Genomic DNA, 21,681 nt, shown 5'->3' on the forward strand with positions numbered 1-21,681 from the left:
TGAGAGGGGCAGTTGCAAACTCAGAGTGGAAAATGCATTTTAGGTTCCTCTAGGTTTCTGAGTGCTATGAACACCTCTTAATTCAGCAGTGCTACTTTCTGCAGAAGAGGTGTGGAAATGGAGTGTTGCTCGTGCTTCCCGCAGAGGAGTACAGTAGATATTGTGCACGGAGGCCTTTGTCTGGAAGAGTTCCCCAGAGAGCTGCTGTGCATTCTACTGCACGGACTGCGTGCAACCCAAGGCACAGCTCTGTGGGAAGGTTGCATGTGAGGCAGAGGTTTGTAGCACCCACCTGTTGTGTTAGCAGCGGCAATGGATTATTGCTGACTTTAGCTCCGCTGAAGCAAAGCGTATGGCTTGTTTGTATCCAAGACTAACAAAAATGAAAAAAATGAAGACATGAGAAGGAAGCAAAGCAGTTTACAAAGATCCCAGTGTTGCAAGCATTCTTATGCCTGTGCTTAGCTCCATACACGAGCGGTCCCATTGATTTCCTTTTGTGTGAGGGCTTTTGGAATTGGGGTTGAAGTCTAGAAGGCCATGCCTTACTACCTTGTCTTAAAAATAAGAGACAGAAAAGAAATGACACAGACTGGCCTGGGCATGGGTCAAAAGTAAGTGATTTGATGTGGTTTATGCATTGTTAATTAGTTTTGGTTTTTTTTTTTTTTTTAAAAAAAAAAAGTTCTTGTGAGGTTGGCAATCCAGGACGTATAAGATTAAACCTCATTTAACTTAAAGGCAAAACCAAATTAACTCATTAGTACTTTCAGTTATGGAAGCCTGTGTTGCTCTGATAGTGAAAGCTATTGCCATTTGTCATGCCACTTGTGCCAGTAAAGGCTGAATCTGCTCTGAAAAAAGCCTGTGTGTTTCCACTGGGATTTTGCCTAAGTAAACGTTTCCATATTGGATATAAAGAAAGCATTATTTATATTAAAAAGAATAACATATAAGTGGCATGCAGAAGTAGCTTGATACCTTAAAAAAGGATGTTTTGCAACCAGGGTCATAGAAATTGTACTTCTGAGATAGTGGTTTTCTGTATTGCATCCCTCAGCAGTACCAATAAGCATCAACTGACATGACAGATTGCTGAAACAGATGTGGTAAAACTGACACATGGAATTAATAATATTTTATATAAATCTCTCAATGATATCATCCCAAGAAATGAGCTGACTGGTAAATGGTTCAGCCAGAAACCAAGAAACTGGTCTCTTGAGTTCTTAATGTTTTTATATAAATCTCTAAAATGAGTTTTAACTGAAGCAACAGATTTAATGTGTTCAGTCATGCAGGAGCAAACATTTACTTGCCTATGCCTTGCAACAAGATGGTCTTCCTACATCTGAAAGGCTGCAGCATCTCATTATTGGAGGACATCTGCTGCAGTGGTTGGTTTTAGAGCAACTGGTGCTAAACCAGTAGGACGAAAGTTGGCTCATGTGGTATGGTATACTGATCGCCTGACATATGAATCTTTCATGTAAACTAACAGCAATCTAGTTTGTGTTGAAAGCCAAGACTTCAATACATCAGTCAGATTCACCTTGTTATGTCTGCAAAGCAGGACAATTGAGCATTCTCAGCCTACCTGTAGGGTTAAGGTTGCCTGGGATGGTACATTTCCCTTTTGTAAGGTAATTGGGCTCAGGTGCTTTATATGGTATTTTTCCAATTCTATTATTTAGGTTCTTTCCTTTGTTACATTGCTAGGGCTCAGTGTTTCGTAGCAGAAGACAGCAACTCAGCCTTTAGGGTAGCTCAGTGTTTTAAGGCTTAGGAAGCCTGGAGTTTATTCCTTATTCTACCGCTGAGCTGAATCTGTTGAATTCTTGTATTCTTCACACATGCCCGTTTATTTGTTGTATCTGCTGTATTGCCATGCTACAAATCTTCACTGGGTTCTTTTGTGTATAGAGTTTTGAGCAACTTGACTGAAAACTTTAATATTAATGTCCATCTTATACTGTTATTTGGCTGTTTCCCCTTTAGTGTGTAATACAGATCATTAGGAGATGTGCCACAGACATTTTCATTTTGGTTGCGTACGGTTACACTCCATTACGAAGTGGTTGCTTTGCTGCATATAATGTTATTTCTTCTGCTTTTTGCAGGACCCTGCGGGAATATTTGAACTGGTGCAGGTTGTTGGAAATGGGACATACGGACAAGTCTATAAGGTTTGAATGCCTCTTTAATTTATGATGCTGTTCTTGATAAAGCTGCTTTTCCTAAAGCAGAAGTGAGCACCATTTAAGAAGGTGGACAATATTGTTCCAGTAATAGCCTGTTTTATCTTGCTGTCTTTGGTGTGTAATGTAAAATGGGGTCACCTGTGAAACTCTGTGCCCCTTCCTTCTGCCCTGTTTTCATGTCTCTGCTGCCACAGGTCAGATAAGTGTGTTGGCTTTCGTACTGACTTCTCTCTGCCCTCTTTTTTCTGTCCTGTGATTATATTCTCCTCCTCAAAACTATTTAATGGGTAACTGGCACAAATTAACATCAATGATGACTAAATTTGGCCTGGATGAGTGGAGAGCTCAGCCAAGACTAAAACTGCAGTACTCTTCAAGACAGAGGTGTCAATTAACCCTGCTCTGCAGGCAGGCTATGAAGTTTTTTATTTCCGTTACTATCTTTGCTGCTGTGATATCAAAGCAGAACTACCAGTCAAGAAACTACAGCAATAAATGTTGTCTGCTGTAACACGCTATGTACTGGACAGCTTTATTTAGTCATAAGAACTAGCCTAGAAAAGTGTTCTTTCACTGTGAAGCCTTTCCTAAGAACGAACTAAGAAGAGAAAACAGACATGATAAAATAGGGAACCAAGTCTGTGCTGTTCCCATTTGGAGAAAGAAGACAGAGGAAGGAACAGGCCATGCTGGTGAACCCTTGGAGGTACATCAGAAGAGTAACGGCACTGGAGGAAGCTGTCTGGTCTTGCCTCTCCCTCCGATCCCGCTGCCGACAAGCTCCTGCATGACGCGTCTTTTTATCGGTGGAGGCTCTTTCTGCATTGATCCCCTATTGCAGGAAGAATGCAGAAGGGGAAACGCAGGAGGACTGTTCGCCTTTCTCCGATTCCAGTGCACTGAATGCGTGATACGTTTCGGTGTCCATCCTCTGGTGGCAGATCTGCTGTGATCACATTTTGGTTTCCCTTTGAAGCTATAGATACTCTTTCAAAGATTCTGGAAAATCCTCTGCAGAAGCAGTTCTGGGGAGTTTCTGCTTTCCCATACTACATTTTTTTTAAAATTTATCTTTATGTCAGAAGCAGGATCTTTCTCGTGTAACTCTTTGTTGTTGTGATTAAGTCTGTGTTGTTTTTGAGATCATTGTTCAGATACTGAGGTCAGTACTACTAAATTAAAAATAGAGGCTCAGGGGTTCACATGGACAGATTAGAAGCCAGGAGGCATTCAGGGGTGCTGTTGTCAGTGTAATCACAGAGATTTCTACCTATAAAAAGATCTTAAAGTGCCCAAATGGCCTCTGAAATAGTTGCCTTTCTTTTCATGCCTGGATCTATTCTATATTGGGAGAGAAGAAATTTCAATCTAGTCGTCTTTTAAGGATGTTGAATCAGCTGCTTAATCGTGGCAGAAACAGAAAGGAGCAACATAGTTTGCTTCTGTGCTGCAAAAGAAAATGTTTTGAGCTATCGTGTGGTTCACTAGAATGTTAGTTGCCAAAACATGTAAGAAATATTGACGATGACAATTAAAAATTGTACCCAAAGGCTGTTCTCCATGGACCATGCAAGAGACCGGGGGCTGACAGCTCTGGATAACGGGTGACTTGAACCTTGGCTCATTCTGCACTTGGACTAGCTGCAACATCTGAGCAAGGCGCTGAGAGAACAGGGTCTTGCAAGGCTGAGGGGAAGCTTTGTGCACATGCATCATGTGATGGAGAGATGATGGACTGTGTGTAACCCTGGCTCTGTGCAAGCACACGCCTAACAGAGGCTTTGTTCATTTAAATACATGTGATCACTGAATATAGGCTGTTTTGCTGAGGCTTGCTTAGGGGATGGAACTGCTCTTCGTGGGAGGATGATGGTGAGCCATGCAGCTGAAGAAGACAGATGGTGACGGCTGAGGTGGACAGATATAAAGTGCATGCTCCAAACTGCAGGCAGTCAGCTTGGTCTCCCCTTGTGAATGGTTTTCACATGCTCTGAAGCTCCAGTGTGTTTGGGAATACCTTTGCAGAAGACGCTGAGCGCCAACTGAATGTACTCAGGTGGTATCTCCCTCGTGCTGGCCTTGCAACCAGAGGAAATGTCTCTGTTCTCTGAAGGAGGGCAGCTGCAATGGAACAACTGCTTCTGAAGTGACCATGAAAAGTTAGGCTATGATATTCACTTTTCTTTCACTGCTGTGTAAGATGTCCCTTGACCTATACAATGCTAGGACTGATGGAGTGAATTAGGGAATGCTGGAATCATTTTGTAGTTTGTCTAGTATAGGCCGGTGTTCATAAATATTTAAGTTATAAAGTAATCTCAGTTATCCACATAACGTACTTGTGTCATTAGAGCACGTTTTTATTCTCCAGAGGTGTCAGAATCTTCCATACATTCAGAAATAGATACACATAGTAGTTTGCGCATAATCAAAGCAAAGTATATTTCAGGCTAAATAAACTATGTCCGAGATTACTAAATTGCTTGGTTGACTGTGAAGATGATTCATAAGGCTATATGTTTTAATATATGCAGCTCCATAAAAATGAAAATAAAGTTTAGAGGATTCATCATTAGATTTGGAAAACAATGTTTAACAGATTTATTGAAGGACTGTATTGTTCATACTGAATTATTCCAGACCAGTTCCAGTTCAGTGTCTTTTAAAATGAAATGGAAGGGGTATAAATTGTACCCATGATAATGCTAGAGCTGTCTAGAAATGTTATAAAGCTGGGATTTGCATATAACAACTGACTAAAAGCTAGCAGAATTTTTGACAACTTATGAAGTAGTAGGACGTAAATATGCCAGTACTGGCAACTTCAGCCTTTTGGAAAGTATGAATTAGATATTAAAAAAAATCAGATGGTACCCAGAAGTCATGAGACTTAGGCTTCGTTATCTCTTGAAATGACAGATGAGTTTTTCAGTTAATTGCTGGCTTCTGGGAGCCGAAATCTGAACAACAATACTATGTCATGGAAGGTGGTAGCAGAGAGTCTTCTCTGGAGGCAGTTGGTGGTAGTGCATTTGCTGGTGGTTGGAGAAGTAATGAGTGTTTACTCTTTCAATGCCTTTGTTTCCTGAACTGTGAAGCGCTGAAGGTCAGATTGTGTCCAGGCTCTGCACCATCTCCATTGAATGCATATGGGCAAGAGAAGTTTCTGAACTTCCCATGCACTGCACTTTGCAAGGGCTGTCCATCTTCCTGGGAACCCTCAAGGCCAGGGACCACAAAGACTGTGCGGGGGATGTGCGGTTGCTCTCCAAAGTATGACGGCCAGTGTTTTGGGGCTTTTTAGAGCTGCTGATCGGTAAGGACCTTCAGACAGGGCAGAGCAATGTTTTGCATCATGTAATTGTTGGTGTTACCTGGGAGGAAGCAAGATTACTGAAGGTGTCACCTGCAAGTTCTTGGGTTGTGTTCCTCCCTGGGCTGCAGCCGCGGTGCCTTGGAACCCCCTCTTACAGGCTGCCTGAGGAAGCTTGAATCGAATGTTGTTTGGAATCGCAGTAAAAGTGCATAAAATTATCTAGGAGATTTATAAATACCATCTTTTTTTATTTGTGAGTAGTTGCTACTCTGTTGTTACATGGTGTACTGTTAAAGGTGGTACCCTTTGAAAGCATTGCGAAGCTAATGTCTGCGGCTATGTGGACTGCTCTTAGTGTGCTTGAGGCTGTATCTTGCAACGTAGGCATGGCTGTTGAGACCTGACAGTGTTGTGGTTTGAGTAATTCTTTGCCTACTCCCATTACCTCCAGAAGTTTAATTATATGGATGCCTTGTTTTCCTTCCACGGTTGGAGTCTATTGCTATGAAGAGCTGGATAGTGATCGTCTATCACCTTTGATGTAGAACAGTTGTGTCTTGGTCAGTGCTTGTGCATTTAGTAATAACTAAACTGTAAGTTTGGGGGGAATGAAATGGGTTTTTTTTGGCGAAGACTTCAGCTGTTAGTTTCATATTCTTCGAGCGGTGTGTCTTCAGCAGGAGCCTGTTAACGCATTTTCTATCTTTTAGTTTTCAGTGCAGGGTCATTTTTCTAATGGGTGAATGGGGAAAGGGAGAGATGGGGCAACCGAAGTGGGTGCCATTTTTGAAGTGTTTGGATCAGACAATTGCTCTTGAGCTCTGGAAGAGACTGTGGGACTCTGAGTTTATAGCTGCTTTGGTTTTTTAGTTATCAAGATAAAGAGGAATTGCTCCTAATCCTACTCAATTCAGCTGTGCTCTGAGAGTCCTCATCCTTCTAAAAAAGTTTTCGTGGGCCAAATGAGGTAATCAGCAGCATCTGTGCAATCTGCTTGTTTTCTGATGTCAAGAGGCACCTGACTGAGGCTTTTGACTTCCTTTGTCTTAATGATGTGGATTAGCCCTCTCCTGGCATTGGCATTCTTGAGTGGCCTAGGGAATGAGAGGTGTCTTTGGTGAGTTCCAGGGTTTGATGTTTTTTAGCGTATGGTCTTGCAGGCTGATGATAAACCGTGACAGCTTTGCAGCTCCTGTGTGTGCAAAATGGTTGTATCTTTCATGGAGTCTGAGGGTACAGGGAGCTTGAGAGAGGTGCTCTGGTTTGGGACTGTGAGAATCAAAAAGGAAGAAGTGGCTTCCCGGTAATGCAACTGATGAAGATGAAGCAGTGCTGTTGCTGAGGCTTAGCGGAGGGTGGAAGCAACCCTGCCTTCCTGTAGTGGCTCTGCACAGCTAATATTTTTATTTCTATGTAGTCACATAAGACTCTGGATACAAAAAGGAAGCAGGTCTGAGTAAGGAAGTGTTTTGGTTGTTGTTGGTTTTTGTTTGTTTGTTTTTTAAATACAGCTGCTTCTTGGCATTGAATCACACTTCACTTGTTGACATGAGTTATGAGTTACTATACTGTTGATGTACAGTGGCAGGAGTGTAGTGAAGCATAAATATAACTTTTCAGTTTTATCTTAAACAATTTGAAAGTCTGCTAAGGTCTTCATTATTCATTTCATTGAAGAAATGACTGAAGCAACTGAGACCAAGTTGGGAGGGGTGGAGGGAAGCAACATGGGTTCTTTGAGACTTGGTACTGCACGGAAAGAATCACAAGACCATGCTAAGTTGTGAAGTGTTAAAGTCTGTGGACTGTGGTGAAACCTTAATTGATGGTAGCACCTCAGGCAGTTACTGGAAGGTTAAATGTGAGAAACATTACAGTTATGGTCAGTGCAATCCAGAAGGTGAACATGTATAAGCTGAAAACTTCAAAAGTGTCCCTTCTGGGCGTGGGTGCGAAGTGGCCACCTTTTGAAGAATGTGTCTCAGGGCTGAAATGCAACATCAGAGCCTCCAACTGCTGCAAAGACAGACGTTAAAAATGTCATGTTGTCTCTGGGTATTTTTCTTATCGTTTGTGGTCAGTTACAGTTTTCAGGCCAATCATAGCCTTCAAGGCACTGAGATTTTGATGAGTCAAGTAGGGAAATCAGTTGTTCTATATAGAAATGACAAAATGCTACTTTCTGTTTCACTAGCAGTTGGTAGAAGTGCTTGTTTGTCTATTCATTTTCTTTATTTGGGTTTTTAGTAGCTAGGTTGATTATCTTGTCCACATGAAAAACTAGTTAATTATTGTAGGCAGCAGTGTATAAAGAAGCATTGCTGCAGTGTACTGGATGGAGTCAACAATTCATTGTGTAGATCCTTGGTTCAGTAGTGCAAACAAATAATGGAGGTTGTCTGCTGATCCTGGCAACAGGGATCTCTTTCGGGAATAAGTCTGAGAGAACTTTACGCATGAAGAAGGAAAGGCTGAAGGAATTGGATTTTTTTTCAACCTAGGGAAGAGAGGGCTGAGGGCAATCTAGTCACAGTCTTCAAGTGCTTCAATGATGGTTTGTATAGAAGATGGAAGTACAGGGATGCACAGGACAAGAGGAACCAGGCGCAGGTTGCTCAGGGGAAATTCCATTTGGATGTAAGAAAACAATTCTTCACTGTGAGAACAAGTCAACATTGGAATAGGTTTCCCAGGGTGGTGGTAGAGTCACCCTTGCTGGAAGCATCCAAGGCTGTTTGACATTGTCTTGGGTAACCTAACTTAAGGCCCTGCTTTTAACAGAAGGTGGGACCATATGTTCCCAGAGGTCTTTTCCGATCTTGATTTGAGTACAGGACATGTGAATCTCAGTACTATCAATCCAGCCTACTAGATTGTGAATGACTGACTGGGAGAATACAAAAAAAAAAGTAGGGCGAATGACTTCTATTTGAAATATCTATATAAAATAGGTAGTGTATTGTGTGTATTTAGTTGTCAGAGCCAGGAACATTTCTTCAATAGTGTGTGGGGGGTTTTTTTGTTTTGTTTTTTTTTTTTAATCTTGGCTTCCCTGCTTATTTGCATGGCAATGCCAAACTATATTCAGCACTGGAATTTAAAATAATGGCTCATACATGCGAAATTAATTAGCAAATCGTGAAGTCCTGGTTCTAGTTAGTGAATATTTCAGAGGAATTCAATTAAGATTCTGAAGTGTAGGACTAGTTTATCAAAAATAGAAGAGTAAGGATGTGAAAAAAACCTCTCAGCTGTGGAGTGCTTCTATACAATAAAGGCTCTTTGACTGAGCAGAGCAAAGTACAATAATTAGATGTGCCATATCAGCCATTAGAGAATAGTAAAATTGTTGCAAATAACTTGTTGGCAGGCCTGCCACTTTCAGCTCCTCCGTGTTTTGGACCTGAATGTCCATGTGGGAGAGTGCAATGCATTTTCATCCTAAACTGGTGGCATTTTGAGCTCATGTTGCATAATACTTCAGATGTTGGCACTGGGACATGCTATCTTGAAGGTAAGAGAACATGCTAAAAATGCACTGGTGATATGAGCACAGTAGGAAATAGTTCAAGCTCTTAATTCCTCACTCAAGCACTTTGCTACACTTTGAGCAGCTCGCTGGTAACATTGATTTCAGCACTCCTGACTGCTCTGCAGCTCCCAGAATCATGCCTACATGAAGATCTGCATCAGAGTGACCAGCACTTTGCACGCCTGAGTTTTACAATACTTGACCTACTCAGAAGTATTTCATTGTATATGTTATCTCTTCTTCAAAATAAATCAAAATTAGTGAATTTAAATTTTAAAAATTTAAATTTTTGTTCACTAAAGGTTGGGGGAAAACTTGTGAGAAATTCTGTTTTGCAGTCCAAAAAACCTCCCAGACGTGTAATGACCTACTGGAGTTAATGAATGAATGATAGGATATTACTTAATTTTAACCAGCAGAAAATTTAGCATGTTGTTTCTAGAAGTTTGAGACGACTCCCGTTGCAGATTCGCTTTAGTAACTGTACCTTTTTCCGAATGAATCGCGGAACTTTAGGGCCTTGCAAGCACACGTCACCTTATCTCCATGTCTCTGATTCTTTCTTACAGCTCCGTGTGAATGGTAATTTCCAGGTCTGCTTTAATGACCTGAAGGATGCATGTATGTTTTTTGAAAGTCCTGCTTTGGTACCTCTGGGCTATAGCTAGTAGAGCATAATAAAAGGAATGTATCAGTTGGTTTACTAAAAATATTGATAGCCTGCTTGTCTGTTTAAATTATTATTATTATTGTTATGTGTATTTCATGGACTTATCTAGCATTTGGTGCTTTAAACTTGACAGTGTGATGAATTGGTCTAAAGAACTCTGTAGAGTGTGTGCTGCTTTTCTATCCTTTCCCATTGTCTGCATAGACAAGATGTCACCATTGTCTTCAGCAGCAGTAAATATTCTTTTAAGTTTCATGCCCAGTCTTCAGGTGTTTTTTCATAAGAATGTGTTTGAATTTGTTTATGCCTAAGAAACCCATAATTTTGTACAAGAATCATCCATAATAGTAGTGCTTTATAGTTTGCTCTTTGAGTATTCAACGAGTTCATTATGTTGAGCCAAACAGTTAAGTACTGCAGGATGAGATCTTGGGGACCAAAAGATAGTTTCTGGGATATATTTTAGAAATCTAAATTGTGATCCTGTTCTGAAGGAGCCTTTGCTTACATGTTGAGTGGGGTCTCCAGTAATCCTGCAGCAGTAGTGCTTTGTTGCAGGTGTCACGGGAAAATCCAGCAGCAGAAATCTCAGTCCACAAAGAGGCAAATTCTCCTGCTGAGGTCCGTAATGGATCGTTATTTTCCATGGGTTGGACATAGTGCAGCATTTCCAGCATGCACAGACCAGTGATTGTGCACAGTGGGACTGTTGCAAAGCTGTTCACTTTAGCTCCTGCTTCACTTCAGCAACCTGAGCTCTGAGATCTCCCGCTGGGCTGTGCTGCATTGGCACTGTGGCCGTCAGCTCGGGCCTGGTTGAACTCTGTCCTGTCTCTGACTTCCCCACACTCACCTCTTTCTATCTTCCCCAGTACCTGATCAGTCTCTCTGGTGGATTTTTCTCCTCTAAGTAGAATAGGTGTCAGTTTGCTTGAACTGCAAAATGCATCTATATTTCCTTCTGCCCTCAGTTAAATATCTTCGCTACAGAGGTGAGCTTGCATTAACTCCTCCTAGTCAGTCTGACTCGTGTGAGAGCAGGCACATCATGAAATAACTCTCTAAGGAGCAGTTGTATTAGCAGCTGCAGAGATGTAGCTTTTGCCCTATGAAGGCTGCCCAGCAGCAGTTAAAGGCGCTACCATGCTTGTGCAAGAAAGGTGTCGAATGTGCTCGGTCGTTGAGCTTAGGGCAGTGCTTGGGATAGGACTGGAGCTAACTTGGGGCAGTAGCAAGCCCTTTGTTGTGTTGCTTTACAGAAGTAAATAGCATTAAAGGATTGGTTTTGTTTGTTATTCAGATGAAGTCATGAGCCTGGTAATTTGCTGTCCTGCAAACCACAGGCTGATTTGTGTCTGTGTAAAGGTTGCACAGAAATATGCCAGGTCAGGCAGCGAGACTTTTAGCACTGGGGATGGGAAGTGCTGAAAGAGGAGGGATGTTCCCACAGCTTTACCCTGGCACGGTCGGCTGCTGCGGACGGTTGCCGCTGCTCCCCTTCCACGCTCCCTGAGTTACCCCGCAAGTAACAGAGGCCAGCGCCGTGCGGACCACCGGCTACGTGAGGTGCGGGGTATAGGGGGAGAGGGGTGCTTAGCACAAGCAGCCAGCAGAGCTGGCAGCGCAGCCGGCACCGCTAACAGCGTGGGCTTTGTGCTCGCTGCTGGGAAGAGCCTCTCCAGAGAGCACGTCTCGTGATGTCTCCCAGTGCCCTGCGGGTTCACGCAGGGCTCTGTGACGATGCTGCCGCGAGTTTCTTGGAGGCATCGCAGCTCCGGTGCTCTGGAGCAAAGCAGCGTTTGGCCCAGCCGGGATCTTCCTGCTCTGTGACGATGCTGCTGTGAGTTTCTTGGGGGCATCGCAGCTCCGATGCTCTGGAGCAAAGCAGAGCCCAGCCGGGATCTTCCTGCTGCCTTGAAAGCCAAGCGTGGCTGGGTCTGGTGGTAGCACGGCTATTCAGACTGCAGCTGCCTGGATGGACAGCAGCAAAATCTGGTGGGACAATTGTTGATCCTGCCCTTCCAAGGCATTTGTAGGGAAATGGAGTTTAAAAGCCAGTTTTCATTGCCAGCTGGGGTCAAACAGCTTGCTTGGTCAGTAGACACAGATGCAGGTCAGCCCCTTGTCCCATCATAATGAAATTTCCAGTAAGTAATTTTAAATTGTAATTTCAATTGTAAAATCCATAAACATGATAAAATTGTGCTTCTCCTGTCTGGTATTCAGCTGTTCTCAGGCTGCTGGCCAGCGGTAATTTTCCTGGTCTGCGCAGATCTGTGAATATGGATCTTGGGAATAAAATTAAAGAAGAAACTGTTTTTCATCTGTTTGTAGCATACTTTTTTTATTTTTAAAGCCCTTGTGTGTTATAAGCCTGCCCTTGTAACCTACTGACTTTGTGGGATCCCTGAAAGGTTTTTAAGATTTGCTTTAGAAGCACCTCTGCAAAGGTAATTTCTTCCCCATCCCCTTCTTTTTCCCTATGAAAACATGAAACTTTAGTAATGTCTGAGGTCTTAGGGAGTGAACAATCCAGAAGACGTACTTTGTAGCAAACTGTGGCCTTCTGCTTGCCCTGCACAAGTAACGTTATTAGCTAATATGTAATAGCTAGCGTGTGCTCTGTGGCAGTGCTTTTAGGAGCTCCCTTCATGTAAGAAATACACTTTTTCATAAGGGTTGGTGTGGGCAGCTGCGGTTCAGGTCTAGCTTTTCTTCTTGCCTCTAATCATTGCTCGAAAACACTTGAACTCGCTGGAAATGGAGCTCTCCTTATGACTGTAGCTATTAAAATGGAGGCAGTCCTTTTTTTTATAAAGCATCTTGGGATTCTGGTTAAGAGGAATTAGTGTACTTACGGAGCTGATTGGTGAGAATTGGTTAGCAGCCACTTACTGAACAACATGCTGCTTGAAAACAGGTTCACCAAGTCAAAACACGTTGAGTTCAACAGAAACGTTAGTGGGAGAAATTTTAAGAAATTAGTTGGCTTTCATTTTCAAGCTTTGTTTCAGAAACGTCAAAACATTGCATTTCATTTGCCTTGTCTGAACATATGTTTTAATTGAGCAGGGTGTTTAATATTTCATAGATTGTCTTTAGTACGTTAGTACTCAAAAAAAGGTACTATCATACTGAAATAATTTGGCATTACCAAAATTAATGTGTGAATATTAATGTGAATTCTTCTCACTTTCCATTCTGTGAGGAATGTTTACAACTGAAAGTGAGACCAGTTGGAGAAATACTGACATTTTGTTGAGGTTTACTGAATACTGGAATTGACTAAATTCTATTTCCTGACTCTACAGTTGTGCAGTTGCTACATTTGATATCAGCATTTTTGATGCATTTTTTTTTTTCTTGTATTTCTGTTGTTAAAAGTGGAAACATTTTGAGAAAAACGGCTTAAGAGAAATGTGTGGTGGCCTTCTGAAAATATTTATTTTACTGAACTTGAGGAATTTTCTAACTTTCTTGTTTATTATGGTAGATTTTAGCATGGATTTTTCCTAGTGTTTAAAAATAACAAAAGAGTAACCAATTTACTGATTATTTCTGTTGTAGTAGATTTGTCTACTCCTGTTTTACTCTTGGCTTCAAACCTACGAACAATTATACTAAAATATGCAACAAAACCAGCATAAAATAAATATGCATATAGCTTAGATAATGGACTCTCAAATGTATTATTTACACAGATTGTCCATGGTGTTGTCTTGTTATATGGAAAAAGGGAAGAGCCAGGAAAAAATGTTTTTGCTTTAGTATTTGCTTTTTCCAGTCTAACATGAAATATTTATTGTAACAGGCTTCTTGCAAACATTCTGCCCCCAGAAGCCAAATTATATCACAGATATCCAATTGCCTTTTATTAATATCAGAGGGTAGAGTTAGGTATTGTGGACCAGCATATCCCTGCTGCTCTGAAAATCAAATTGCTGTGGTGAAGTCTTCCAGTTTTTCATCAGTCGCTGACAGCGGGAACTGGTCCTCTGTGTGCATTTTGCCCTGCCAAAGAGCACAGGCAGTACCAATACATGATTTGGGTGCACCAGACCGTTCCTCCCGCGCGATTCCTTTTTGATGAAGGGTGATTTGTTTCCAGAGACATTAGAATATGTTTTGTCATCTCTCCCGGTGGAAGACTGCCAGATCTTGCTGCGATTTGCCAGGCAGGCACATTAACACTTGAGGCGTAGGGTGTGCCCAGTGAACCCAGAAGTTGCAAAGCCCAGGACAGCTTGGACATCGCAGAGGTGGCACATGCCAGTAAATGTGGTGCACTCAGGATACATTGGGCTTTTTGTGCACGTGCAGATCAGCCTAAGTAGGTCTGACATTGCCAAAATGTGTTGAGCTCCCAGCTCACGTGCTTTTGAGTAGGTGTGCACGTGCATAGGGCATAGCGGATTGCTTGATGCCCAACTGGGACAGTTTCCTTAGCAGAAAAAGAGGTTGCATCTGGAGAAGCTACATGTATTGCAGCCTGCTCTCCATAAATATGCCTGAAAATGGAGAAAGGATGAAGGAATAAAGAGATGCCCCAACTTTCCTTTCTTTTGGACACTTGAAAGATTTTGGTCAGAACTGTTTTGAATAGAGGAAGTCGCAAAACAAAGGCTGGAAACTCAGGTCTCTGATCCCACAGGCTGGAGAATAAAGGTTAGAGAGGATTTAGGATTCACCCTTTCCTATGTTGCTCTCTTCCTTTCTTTGCATCATGTCGGTTTCTAGGTACCCATCTAGTGGAAGACTTTGCATGGCCTGTATCCCTGGCTTGCATGTTGGAGTTAGAGTATTTTCACGTTGGCACAGGAATCTGCACCTACAGGCAGACATGAGCGATCAGGTTTCTGCATATGTTTGCAAAGCACCTAGTGCATTCATGAGGCTGTTCAAATAGTCACAACAAATTCCTGGTTAGGTTGTGTAATGTCATTTGGCTGCTTCCTTCTGCCAAATTCGCGGTTCTCTGACCAGGAACACAAGAAAATGGCCTTATCAGCCCTGGGTGATGCTCGGAGCCTGCATGGCACTTGTCCTATCTGTCATGCAGATGGGTTTTGAATGTCGTAGTGAGTAGACTGAAGACAACTTGGCTTTCTGAGCTTTTGCGGTTGCTGTATCCTGCATTGTTTACATTGCAGAGTTCTGGCAGACCTCACCCTTATGTTATTAATATTAAAATAGAGTAATTTTTTATATTACAGAGATGGGCTTCTAGTCCGACTCTGACAGGCTTGACTATGGGGCTCCAGGCACCTCCACTGCCCTTGCGACGGAGGCAGTGCTGAGCCTTCCCATGGGAGCTGGACCAGGGCTGGACGGGGATTGTAGGTGCCAGTGGAGTTTGGGGTGGAGATGACGCTGTGCTATATACACTGTGATTGTTAATGAGGAGCCTGGCCGGTTGGATCCTGTTGTGTGTAAACACTGCCTGAACTTCCAGAGTGGTTGTTCCCTCGGATTATGGGAGCATATGCCAACAGTGGGCTTTCCTGCCTTTCTGCCTGCCTTTATTGCCAAGCAAGTAGCATGAATGTCATTATACAGTGCCCTGTTATCTAAGCTGTTCACTGTTGATAGTCATTGCGTGATATGAAAAGTCCCCAGAGATTGCACGGTGCACTTTCACTGCCAGGGATCTCCTCGTAAAACTGAGAGCATGATCAGAAAGAGAAATGGGGAAGCTGCTGCTTCTGCATTTTTCCCCACCCCGGGGCAGGCTGCTGACTGTGCAGTTCTCTAGGTGTGTTTCCAGGAGTTGGCTGTGATCTGATAAGCCACGTCTGGCTCGTGTCCTGGCTGCCGAGGAGGACATCCATGTTTGTGCATCAGCACTGACTGAAGGAACCTTCATTAGCAAGCAGTTGGAAATACATGAGACTACACGGAGGGCTTTACCTCTGGATTTATTGCCCCCCCCGCCCCCGTATTGTGTTCACCGTATCCGTGTTTGCCGTCAGCATTCATCTCTGCGGATGTGCTGCGAGGTTTAGCATTTCTGACCCGCGAGCTCTGGACTGGGCTGCACGGATGCTGGTGTCGTTACGTAACGGGGTGTGTGCCTGGAGCTGGTGATGAAGCACAACAGCAGCTCTCTTGAGGTTTGGCAGAAAATAGCTTGTTACATTATTTTTTTTTTTCTTGGCAAAAACAAAAGGAAGCTTTAGCAGGTAGAAGGTTGTTGCCTTGCCACAGAAACATGTTCTCGCGTATGACTGCTGCGAGGGCAAAACCACTAGCTGGACCCACCCCTGACTGCGGCCAAGGTTTGCTGTCCCAGTTAGTGATAAAACCCCTGTTCTCATTAGATCATGAGACATACGAATATTAAGCTTACACCAGTCAGCTTTTTAAGCAGTGTTAATTGCTGACTTTCCTACACCAAATTCTTTTAAAAAGAAGAAAAAGCTGGTAACAGAAATAAATGGGAATTTCCAAAGAACTCGGTGTTAATCTCCCTCTCCTTCTGTTAAAGCCACTGTGAAGCTGCATGGACGGAGATAGAGTTATGCAAAAGATGAGCACTTTGGAAAATGATGTCCAGTGTGGCTGGATCGATGAAAAGGAAATGACGAACAAAACCGACGCAGGCCAATGAGCATGTCCACACTTAACGAAATTGAGCTGGAAATACGTTTCTAATTAAACTGGGTCAAACCATGTGTGCAAACCAGGTCTTTAAAAATAATTATTTGGAACCTCATTTTTTCCAGTCCTTTGCACATGATGTCATTTTTTTTACCTATTCAGAGTGGATATGAAATGCTAACAGTGGCATGCTAGTACCGTATGCTCACCTTGCACTTACCTGATTACAGAGTAATTGACAAATAAGAATCAGTGCTGGGGAGCCAATCCCTAAAGGTGGCTTAGTGACTAATTTCAGAACCCCTTCTTGTTAGGTCTTTGGTTTTCTATAACCCTTCCCTTATTGATTATAGTTATTTTCTTGCGCAAACAAGTCAAAAATACTTATTTTCTGTAAGCCTCGGTGCAAACATGAAAACACTTTTGCAGTGCTAATGCTGAGACTAGAGGAAGGTAGCTAAGCACTGGTGAGAGATGGGTTTATGTGTCAAGGTAAATTCTGAAGTTGTTTAAGCTTCCTGAGTTGTGAGGAAAAAAAATAAATAGTAAAGCTAACAAAATGCAGTTGCTTGCAAACTTGTCCTTTCTTATCCCGTCCTCTACCTCTGACCTCAGCAGCCCCGATTCCCTTGTTGAGTCCTTCAGGATCTCCGCTAGCACGTACACCGTGCCCCCGCCTGCTGCTCAGCCACCCCTCTGATCGGACAGTTCAGCAGCTGCCGCCCGCGGCTCTCGGCTGCCCTTCGGGCAAGCAGTGGCCTGTGCTGCGGCTGGCTGCGGATTGCTACGTGCTCCCTGGCTGGCCAGCGGGCAGGCGGCGGCGGGTAGGAAACCGCCGAGCCCACTCTGGAGCCCTCCTCTCGGGAGGAAGGGAGTTTGTCTCTGTTTTTTCACAAAGCACGCAGGAATTGAATCATCTTGGAGACTTCTAGCTGTCTGTCGGTTTTGGGTGAGATGGGCTGACAGGTTAAAACATGGTTGGATGCAAGGGCAGCACAATCACGTACGCCTTCAGAAACCTGGCTAAACTTCTGTCTGTGATAGTGGAGGAAAGCTTGCAGTTCCGTGTCCCTCCCTGAACCTAGAGCTTCAGAAACTAGAAGGCAATACAAAGCACTTGGGAGGTAACGTTTTCTGGTATGGTGTTTTCATATGCTTTTTGAGTATTATTTCTTTTAAGAAGGTTTTTTTGTAAATAGAGACCTAGTAATTTAAATTTCTGTTAGTTAAATATGTGCGTTGGCAATGCTGTAGAGTTTTAGCTGACCCTGCGAAATTTTTCTCTGGCACATATTACCAGATTTGTCCTAAGGAGCAATGAGCTGTTGGTGGTGTATTTTGGCATCTGGATGTGGATGACGGAATAGGCAAAGAAGCTGCAAAAGGAAGTTATTTTGAAACTTGTGGATGGTTAAACTTTCGGAGTAAATTTTAAAGTGAATACAATTAGAAGATGTTAAAGCAGAGATGCTAGTTTTTAAAGCTTATATTATATGCGTAAATGAGACTTCAGGTATTTGCTGCTCCATGTTTCTCCAGCAAGCTGCTGGCATTAGCTGGGTGCCTTGTGGAATGTTTAGGTTCTTCTACTGGTTTTGTTTTATTTTTTCTTTCTTGACAACTGCTTTGTGATGTGATGCAGCTGGTTGGACAGGCTGTTGCCATTACAAGGTAAAGGAAGCAGATGTGGTTCAGAGCTTGGAAAATGAGAACGGGGTTCGAGGCTGGATGACAAGGAGGGTTCTGGTGCAGCTTCATTGACACCTGAGGGTTCATGGGCTGGGCCAGTGGATTTCAGTCTTACAGTTTTGAATATTTATATATGGGTTTGTGTGCATGTGCATGCGCTTTTGTGCAGAGTACCTTGGGCCCCACTGTATTTGGTGGTGTGCAAGTTTACAGAGATGCTCTTGCTGCCTGGGAAAGCTTCATGTGAGATACCAACTGACAAATTGCGAATGAGGGGAATCCAGTCCCATCTATATGCCTGTGAATGTAAATATGTCTGTAATGAATCAGAATAGCAAGTGTTCTCTGTTTCCATCTGGCCTTCATCTGCAGCTTTATGAAGAGACTAATTTCCAATAGGCAGTGAACTTTGGGTAGTAGTAGTGCAGTTGGTTGGTGGATACTTCTACACAAATGGACACGCTGCAGTAATGGCGTAGGTTAATTTCTTCTGTCGCAAACTGGCTCAAACCTGTGACGGGATCAGTGTGAACACACCTTCTCCAACAGAGAAAGCATTGACTATACATGCTTTTTCACTGGAAAACTTGGCACGAAGTGGGATTTGTTTTGTTTGAGAAATTTGACCTTTTATGGGGCAAACTCAGATCGAATAAATTCAACAGCAGAAATTCCTGTGGACATCAGTGGAGCCAGAATTGCATGCAAGAACCCAAGCATTAGGAGAAACCGTCAGCAGCTGTTGGTGGGAAGTCCTGCAGGGAACCACTCGGAAGTGAAGCCAGCAGCGCATCAGAGGAGGGCGGGGGGTCCCTGTGCTGGGGCTCTGCATTTGTTTTACCCGAATGCGTTGGTCGCTGCGTAGTGCGCTACCTCTTACACTGTACAAAATGAACTTGGATTGTTTAAACAGGGCAAGGCAAAGAGATGAGAGTTGCAGAATCTGGTAAAGATGTTTCGTGGTTAATTGCAGGAAACTCTTGGTCCCTTTTGTGGCCAATTCTTCCAATGGTTAGCTGCTGCTTCTGCTTCATACGTGCTGGTAATTATGCTAGTCTACATTGCTTAAGGCCCTGTGGTTCTTCAGCTGCAATGTGTTTAGCCATTCTCTTGAAATTATTCTGCAGGGGTATTTCACCCCCCCCCTCCAAGAGTTCACTGTTCATTTCTCTCTCTGCCGTGATTGACTTCGATCCCCACAAGTAATACAGAAAATTGGAAGATACGGCATTGAACAGTAACTGCTTGTAGCTATTCAGGAACTATTACTGCACATTTGACCTACAGTTTGCTTGAGAGGAGAACCTTTGCCAGCCAGGCTTCTGCTGTACAAAGCTGATTAGATCAGTTTAGAAAAAAATAACACCAAAGCTCTTTTCGAATTCAGATTTTTTTTCTTTAGGAAAGTGAACTTGGAAGCACTGTTCCTTCTAAATTTAATTAGAAAAGCAAGGTATACTTTACTTTTAAGAATAATTAGAAGGGTAGTCTGGTTTCATTTTGGAGACCAACTTAATACTGAAAGCCTTTCCAAATGTTTAAGTAATTTTCCCTTGAGTTTTGTGGACCATCTGGCCAATAGGATTTTGGAAGGAAATAGGAATTGACTGCTGCTGCGAGATCAGTGCCATGTAGTTCATCTCTTGCAGAGCTCATTCAGAAATCTGGAGACTGATGTATTTTCTCACAGACTAATTGTGTCCATTAACTCCCTTTTTATTTTTGGAGAGGATGCGTCAAATAGAGCCAAATGAAAAGGCACTGAGAGTTGATGCTCTTTTTGCCACAGTTAAATGCTCTGTGAAGACTTTTGTATGAATGTGAAAAAGATGACCTTTCCCTAGGCAAACCTCAGATCTTCTGAACTTGACAGTGGTACTCAGTAGAGTTTTTGACTTCAGGATTCACCTCAGGTGAAGAGAGTTGTAGGGAGGGTATTTGCCATGGAGTACTGAAGGAGAGGCTCAGCGACCCCAAGAGAAACCCATTTAATGCCAGGTGTTAGTACTGGGCTCTCCTGTGCAGTGCCGTGTGTACTGTCTCACAGTCACCTGCAGAGAGATGCATACCCGCATGGTATTGCGATCTGTGGGAGAAAAACACCAGCAGAACTGGAATGAAAAAGTAAATCACCTTTAAGGTTGCTGTAGCTCTCATCATCTAGGCTGGAACTTGCAGTCTGAGCTGTGTACTGTGCCTGCCTTAAAGCATTTTAAAAAAAACCCCAGCAATGCAATTTTAACCCATGCTGAACCTTGTCCATGTTCTGCATTATATACAAGAGAAAATTCTACTATGTTATACTTACCGTTCACAGGAAAGCTGAAGGATTTTTCAAAATTCAGTGATATAGTTGCCGAGAGCTTTATGTGCACGCAAAGTTCTGTTTATGTGGGATAGAAGGCTAATAAAGCCTTTCTTTGTTAGCATGTGTCTGGGAAGGCTGCATTACTTAAAAAGTTAAAACATGACTCTCATAACATGAGGTTTGTAATTGCTGCGTGCAGCTTGACCTTCAGAGCTTCATAGTGATGGTGAGCCAAAAAACCTTCCTTTGAGGGATTCCTGCTCCGAAAGTCCGGCCACCCATCAGCTGACCTCCTACAGTCCAGCCCTGACTTCCTTTCAGCAGGATGGGGCTGGCGGGACTCATGTAACTGCTTGTGACTTCATCCAGCAGAGATGTGCTGCGTATAGATTTTCTCTAGTGCCCTGTGTTTCCGTAAACGGATGCACATGAGTCAGGCAGCGAAAATTCACTGAGGTGGAGGGATTTGTACCTCTCCCTAAACTTAGCTTCTCGACGGCCCCTGGTCTGCAGACAACCTTCCAAAGGCTGGGGCTTTTTTCCTAAACTGTTTGTTTTTCTGGATGAATAGACTTTTGGTGCAGTGGACCTTTGTTGTCATAAATCACTGCTGGGCTCCCCAGGTGCTGAGTGGGACTGGCTCTGGGCCAAGGCTGTTGCAACCCTCCCGCCCGCAGCAAGAGCAGCCACGGGGCTACGAATGTCCCGCGTCCCCGCCACCCCGCGCTGGGCAGCTGGGGTCCCTGCTGCTACTGGCTGCCTGCAGACCCACCAGCCCAGGCATGCCCAAGGCAGAACGCCCATTGGAAAGGAAAGCCGCCTGTGTCGGTGAAGCCTCCGTGCCCCTGGGAGGGCTAGCAAACCATGGTGGGGAGGCTGGAAACCCAACAGCGTGTTTCAAGAGACGTGGAGAGGCATGACAAATGCCAAAGCCCGGGATGAATGGCAAGGCTGTCGAAATTGTTCTTTGTGCAAATACTGAAATTTAGGCTCAAAGAAATCAGGTTTTATGTCCCAATAAACGGAGTGTGAGGAAAAGGGGATAACTGCACAGCCTGCTTTTCAGACCTCTCCTTCCATTCACTGTGCTGCTGTTTGAGTTGCTCTCTTGACCCATGTATGGCCTCAAAACGTTGCTTTTCTTTCCCTGCTGGTAGCAGCTCCTGTTCAGGCCACGTGGCAAAGCGCATGCTTTGCTTTGGGTGCGTGATGAGAAGCCATGGGAGTTTAGGGGCCTTGTGGTTCTCTCTAAAGTCAAGCACCTGATGACTTCCCGAAGAGAGGACAGGTAGAGCTTCAGAGTAGTTGTTTTCCCCTTAGACCCTCCTAAAGTATCTCCAGATACAAAACAGATTGGGCCAGATCCAG

The 21,681-nt window shown here is 43.4% G+C and overlaps 1 protein-coding gene across 1 annotated transcript in view; it reads left to right on the forward strand.

The window, feature by feature from the left end:
* NRK (Nik related kinase) overlaps positions 1–21,681 on the forward strand; it is a 106,547-nt gene that overhangs the window by 2,612 nt on the left and 82,254 nt on the right. Inside the window, exon 2 of the mRNA XM_075720693.1 lies at positions 2,121–2,186. Coding sequence (XP_075576808.1) covers positions 2,121–2,186 — 66 coding nt within the window. The remainder of the gene's footprint in view (positions 1–2,120; positions 2,187–21,681) is intronic.

The sequence above is a fragment of the Pelecanus crispus genome, chromosome 13 (assembly GCF_030463565.1).
Source record: "Pelecanus crispus isolate bPelCri1 chromosome 13, bPelCri1.pri, whole genome shotgun sequence".
Taxonomy (NCBI): Eukaryota; Metazoa; Chordata; class Aves; order Pelecaniformes; family Pelecanidae; genus Pelecanus; species Pelecanus crispus.